The 6282-nt window shown below is 42.5% G+C and overlaps 1 protein-coding gene across 1 annotated transcript in view; it reads left to right on the forward strand.

Moving 5' to 3' along the window:
* LOC107566587 (TCDD-inducible poly [ADP-ribose] polymerase-like) overlaps positions 1-2827 on the forward strand; it is a 33356-nt gene extending 30529 nt beyond the window's left edge. The window contains exon 6 of the mRNA XM_016252077.1: positions 1804-2827. Coding sequence (XP_016107563.1) covers positions 1804-2251 — 448 coding nt within the window. The 3' untranslated portion in view covers positions 2252-2827. The remainder of the gene's footprint in view (positions 1-1803) is intronic.
* The last annotated feature ends 3455 nt before the right edge of the window (positions 2828-6282 follow it).

Raw genomic sequence — 6282 nt, forward strand, 5'->3', positions numbered from 1 at the left:
AATTTTTTTATAAAAAAAAAAAATATATATATATATATATATATATATATATATATATATATATTCCATCCACTTACACAAGAATATACTCAATAAATATAACATCAACAAGAATAGATCAATAAGTAAAACATTCATGTATAGTTTGCTTGTTTTGCTTGATTTATTGAGATGAATGAAATCTGAAATCCTATCGAGAGGCCAACTGAATATAGAGGTGTGGATATCTTATTTACATGCTACTACGTGTCTCAAACAGAACTCTTTAATATCATTCAAAGATTCAGTGCAGTGAACCTCACAACATTTGGCAAATCCAGCGATTAGTTCATCTCCTTGCAAGCACTTATTGTAGTAGCCTGGGAAAGAGAGCTGAAGGAATAAAGGTTGGTGTGTTCATATGCTTGTGCAGGTGAAGATCTTTTGTACAATAGTTCTGAGTGTTTCCAGGGTGTTGGCCAACGAGCAAGAGGGAGAATGTCACTGGGTAAGCATGAAAGAGGATTTGTTTGCATCAGTAAAAGAAAGAATAAAACAGACTGATGGCAGAGTAGCTTGGTGTAAAAGAGCTTAAAGGAGATGAAAGCAGAAGCTGAAACAACATGAGTGATGATTTTACTGACGCATATGGATTCACTGCTCTTCTGCAATGTGTGCGTGAGCGTGTCAGTCGATGATTGTGACAACTGGGCCTTGTCAGTGGCCGTAGGGTCACTTGAGGTCATTTAGGGCCAGGCGATGTCAGACTGAGTACTCCACTGATCAGAGAGTTTCTCTCAGCCAGGCTGACCTTGCGTCCCCTATGCCCACAACAATAGAGGCACAGACTCGAGGCTAATGGAGCCCTGTTGCTGACTGGGTTCACTCAAGTCCCTGGCGCTCATCTGTTCACTCACCCTTTCTGTACCCTCTCACTTCTCTGTTTCCATTTGACCAGATGACAGGCTGAGCGCTCCAGAGTTTGGCTTGTTGTCTTGTTTTTGTGCAAGGACAGCTGGCGTGCTCTGCCTCTGACACAACAAAGTTAGTTTTATTTTAGTCCTAGAAGTTTGCATACAGTAATTGTTGGCATCAGGGTTCAAAATTAAGTATTTTTTCCCACACCTGCCAGACAGTAGTGGCTGAATTGAGAAGATTTATTAGATGGGAAGTTGTAAAGACAAAGACCAGTGTAAAACTATTCATTTCAATAGTTTTTAGTGTATCATTTTTAATTTCTTTAGACAAGATATAATCTAATTTTAATATTGGCAATTTATTAATTATTGGCCAGAACATGAAGATAACTATCAGCTTATCAGTATCAACTAGAATTGTAATAGTGCATCCCTAGCCTCTGTAAATCACATTATGGTATACTAGATAAACATAGGATGCTATATTATATTATTTGGAAGGTTGTGACAAATGTTTTCTTTAGTTGATGGTTTGTATGTTTTAAATTTTTCATCTACTTGCATAAAATGATTGTTCTTATAATACAATGAAAACAATGCATTGTGTTGCAGATCTTAACAAAGTTACTGGCCAGCTGATTTGAATCCTGGTTGTCTCACACAGTCTTAGGGCCAGATTTACTAAACAGGGCAAATTAGCGTTAGAGCTCAAATTAAATTTTGAGATAAATTTTGAGTCTGAAAGAGAAACTCCTACAAATGCATATTCAATAAGGTCAGGCACAAAAATATCCACTCCTTTTCAGCGCTAATCCTTCACTTTGCGTCTTTAGTAAATACTGACTGTACTATTGTTTCTGCTTTTTACGATGTTAATTGAAATGTATATTTCTCTTTCTCTTTACAGGAAGAAAGAATACATGTCACGGCACATGTCAGAAATGGACTGCATGCTGAATGAACGCCACCTCTTCCACGGCACGTCCCAGGATGTGGTGGAGGGCATCTGTAAGCACAACTTCGACCCACGTGTGTGCGGCAAGCACGCCACCATGTTCGGCCAAGGCAGCTACTTTGCACGCAAGGCTGTCTATTCTCACAACTTTTCCAAGCGCTCACCCCGTGGTGTGCACTACATGTTTCTGGCCAAAGTCTTGACGGGCAAGTTCACAGTGGGCAACCCTTCCATGCGCCGACCACCTCCACTGAATCCAAGAGATGCCTGCAGCGACTTATTTGACTCCTGCGTGGACAACTGGATGGACCCACAGATCTTTGTCATCTTCAGCGATGATCAGAGTTATCCTTACTTCATCATTCAGTATGAAGAGGTGAGCAATACAGTGGCTATTTGAAGATCACTGCACATCTGGATTCCTGCACAAGAGACCTGTGCACACATTCGGCCAGTTTGAAAAAAGACTGGATTAGTTGTGTGCCAGCAATCCGAAAGGTACTCATGGACCATATGGGATATGTTCGGATATGGTTCCCACCCTCAATCATGTGTGAGGGTTTCTGTGTGACCTTTCAGTGCCCGTCTTCTCATGCCCCTGTGAATACAAATGGGGATTGTGTGTATGTGTGTGTGGCGTCCCTCCTCTGTGCTGGACAGTTTAGTGTGTGAATCATGTGTGTGGATGAGTGTCTCTGCTGTGGCTTCCATGACCATGGATTGGAACCCACATTAGTAAGAGGCACGTCAATGGCTTGCCACTCGGACTCGAGGCTGTTGCTGCAGTTTCACATTCTTATTATTTTTTTCCCAAAAACTCACCGTTTCCATTGCTGCCATTCGTGTTCCATACTTGCTATTTGTTCAAAGTTTTAAATATGTTCTCCTCGTTTATAATTGAACTGTGTGCCTTTTGTTCATAAATTGTTTATTTATGTTAGTCAATGTAACAAGTAAATAAAAACAATTTAAAGAGAATGTGGCTGATGTTAAGTTGGTGTTTGTTTATATAGCCGTGCTTGCATTGTGTTAAGGTAAATTGTAGTAATGCAACGTTACAGTTACTGTTCATCTTTGACCCCATTTGCCTCTGACCTTTTTAATCATACCCTGTGGTTATCTAACAATTCACACGACATTGTTACATGGGTGGTGCATGGTGAAAATTAAAACATGATGACAGGAACAGAGACTGATCCTTTGAGTATCTAGATACATCTAGTTGATGATACAACAAAGAAGGCATCTCATGACATTCAGAGAGTGAAAGGGTTTTAAGTCAGACACTGCTAAAATGCTAACATTTGACGGCAGGGATTTACTTGTTACAGAATGGTTCACTCTTATCAACCAACCCTGGAGTTAGATGTGATTAACCTTTTAGCATGTTCTCAGAATGAATAATCTTTCTCTTGCTCTCTTAACCCACACAATTCCCTCTCTTGCCCTTTCTCACCAGAGAACTCTGGGTTCCTAAGCTCCATGCTTAATGAATCCCAGAGTACCAGAAAGAGAAAGGAGGCAGCAAGGGAACACCCTCCCCACCCTGGAGCCGGCCAGTTTAGGAAACAACAGGTCCCTTGAAGTCTCTGCCGATATGCCTGATAATACAGTACCCAACCCCTATTCCAACCCTCAATCTTTCCTTTTGTTTCTCAGCCTGAACTTTACACATCTTTGACCTTATGTTGTGATAAGTAATTTTCAGTACTAAGGCTGAGTCACAATGTGGGATAGGCCCGACAGATATCCAGAACTTTACCCAAATATAAAGTGTTGCTAGATTGCTTCACAAACACCTCTGGAAACTGTGCAAAAGCCATGTGCTGTTTGCCTGCCTGACTGCCCTTGTGGAATTATTACAGCTCCTATCGCTTTGCATCCCGGGGGCTGGAACAACCAAGGTGGCAGGTAAAGGCAAAGGACAGTCAGCGGGGAGAAGACAAGAATGGTCTCCCCTTGAGGGAAGTCACTGATTACAACCTGCTGGGATGTGACCCTAAAAAGGAGAAACTTAACCTTCCTCTTTACCCACTATGAGTTCTCTTTCTGCATGCTTCCCCCTGACCTTTCTCCCCCAACGCCTGTGCCATCTTGTGTTTCTAAAGGCCACGGAGAGCCGCAATCAAAGACGTGAGCCCTTGGGCACAACTTTGAATTACTTGCCAGACATCCACTGGATGACATGAAGCAGCTGCACTCCCTACAGTAATTCCTAGTCACAAGATTGCTAAATAACTGATAAATCTCGCATTGGAGAGAGACATATTTGTTCAAGGTGTGTTTGGAAGAGACAGGCAAAGAATGTGCGTGATTTCAGATATTTGACTTCTTATGTGGATTTCAAATATTTGACTTCTTGTTTGCCTTTTAGAGGAGGGTTAGTCTTGGGAAGAGCCAAAAAGAGCTAATAGAGAGCTCCATGATGCTTGAATCCCCATGCTTCCTGCTCAACCCAGTTCCATATTGCTCCAATGACGACCAGCTGCAACCAATGAACATTCCAGCTCACTTTTTTCATCATTTCAAATTTCTGCTATAAGCCCTTAAGAGCAACAGGGGCGGACCAAATATGGGAAGGAGATTGTGCCCTGAACTTAGCGTGACCTTAAAAGCAGCCCTGCTCCACATGACCTCTGCTTTCTGCCCTGAAGAAGGGGGCTCTAACAGCCAATGTTCCATGCATGGTCAAGCTCAGGATTTTCCTCCTGGATTTTCTTCTTTGCACACTTCCAATTCATCTTGCCATCTCATTTTCTTTTATCTAGTGCCCTTTTCCTCTGTTTTATCTATGTTCTTCTTGTGGGGAAAGAGTATGTTGGATGTCTATAAGGGCTTGGCAGTTTGACAGAGCAATCAAGACAGGTTTTTTTTGAGCCGTCTACCTGTCATTGTCTGTTTCTCTAATTGGATTTTAGAGCAGGTCAGGCAGTGGATAGGGGATCAGGGAGGTTAGGGCCAAGGCTATCCAGGAATGGACTCATTTGCAGGGCAGAAACTTGATAGGAGACTGAATTGGACTGAAGAATATATAGCGGCTCTATCTACTGGCCAACAAGTTATCAAGTTCCTCTAAGTCCAAAGCTCTGCTTCCATTTCCCTGCTTTATTCCGATTGCTCACTCACTCATGCTTCCATCTGAGCAGTAAATCTTGGGTGTTGTGGAAGACATTAGGGCTGCATGATAAATCGCATGCGATATTTAACGCACATCTTGTTAAGTAATCTTATTAAGTCACTGACAAGCTGCGCAAAGCATGCACAAAATATGATTGTGGTTTTGCGCAGCTTGTCAGTGAACAACGGCTCTGTGTAGTAAATGCTGCTCCATGTGAAGGCCCGCACGTGATGGAGATTTACCGCTGATTACAGAACCGTTTTTTCTGACAAGATGCGCGTTAAATGTTGCATGCGATTTATCGTGCAGCCCTAGAAGACATGTAAATTAATTGCTTACTCAGTAGGCTAGGTGTCCTAAAACATGATTACCACCGCCAGTGCATTCATGATTATTTCATACTGTTTCGACCTCTCATGACAGACTGCGTAGTTCTCTGTTTTCTCAGAAAATCTCCATCTGGAGGATTAGGGTGAGAGGAAAGGCAAGGACTGTGGGCAAAATGGAGAACAGGAAGGAGGTGGATAAGAGGCTCATTGCTAGTATATACAGGTGGAGCAAATGTGAGGAGGCAGGAGAGATCTCAGTCCGTGCTTAATGCCTGATGGATTTGAACACAACTGCAATCATACATGCCTACATCTAGAGATTAAAAATGCTAAATGCTTTTATGATCACGCAAGAAATTATAGATTAATTCTGAGTCTTCTACTGTGTCTCTACTGTCCTTCCATGTTTTTTGCCTTTTCCCTTCCGTCTGAAGCACTAAGCATGCCAAATCAAAAGACAAGGAAACAATAAAACTCCTACCATCCAGGATGATAGTGCTGCCTGTAAATCATCATGAACACTTGGTTCATGGTTGGTTGTAGCAAGCCCCCTGGTACCATTTCCTGACTGGAGCAATGGGAGGTTCTGGAATATGCTGGATGCCCAGAGGAAGGGTAAAAAAGAGGGGGGAGGTATGAAGCTAGGGGCAGCGTACGTGCCGCACAGCTTGAGACTGGTGCTGGAGGTGGAGACAAAAGGAACAGGATACTGAGCCCTACAGGAATGCATATGCCGCGGAAGTATGTGCATAGCACTCATCCCTCCCGCCCATATAACCACACTGGAAAAAGAGAGCGATAGACTGAGAGAAAAAAAAAACACAGAGAGGGCAGGGTCAGTGAGGAACTTCATTAGGATGAAAGAACTTGGTGCATCTCTCGTAAAGGAAATGATCTCTGCAGATATAATTGTAGGGTAGAGTTGACTGTTGTATCACAGTTTCTGGTTATCACAAGAATCAGGGCTGATCAACATGCCACCAG

The sequence above is a fragment of the Sinocyclocheilus grahami genome, unplaced genomic scaffold, assembly GCF_001515645.1.
Source record: "Sinocyclocheilus grahami isolate Dianchi unplaced genomic scaffold, SAMN03320097.WGS_v1.1 scaffold1086.1, whole genome shotgun sequence".
In the NCBI taxonomy this organism is placed as follows: Eukaryota; Metazoa; Chordata; class Actinopteri; order Cypriniformes; family Cyprinidae; genus Sinocyclocheilus; species Sinocyclocheilus grahami.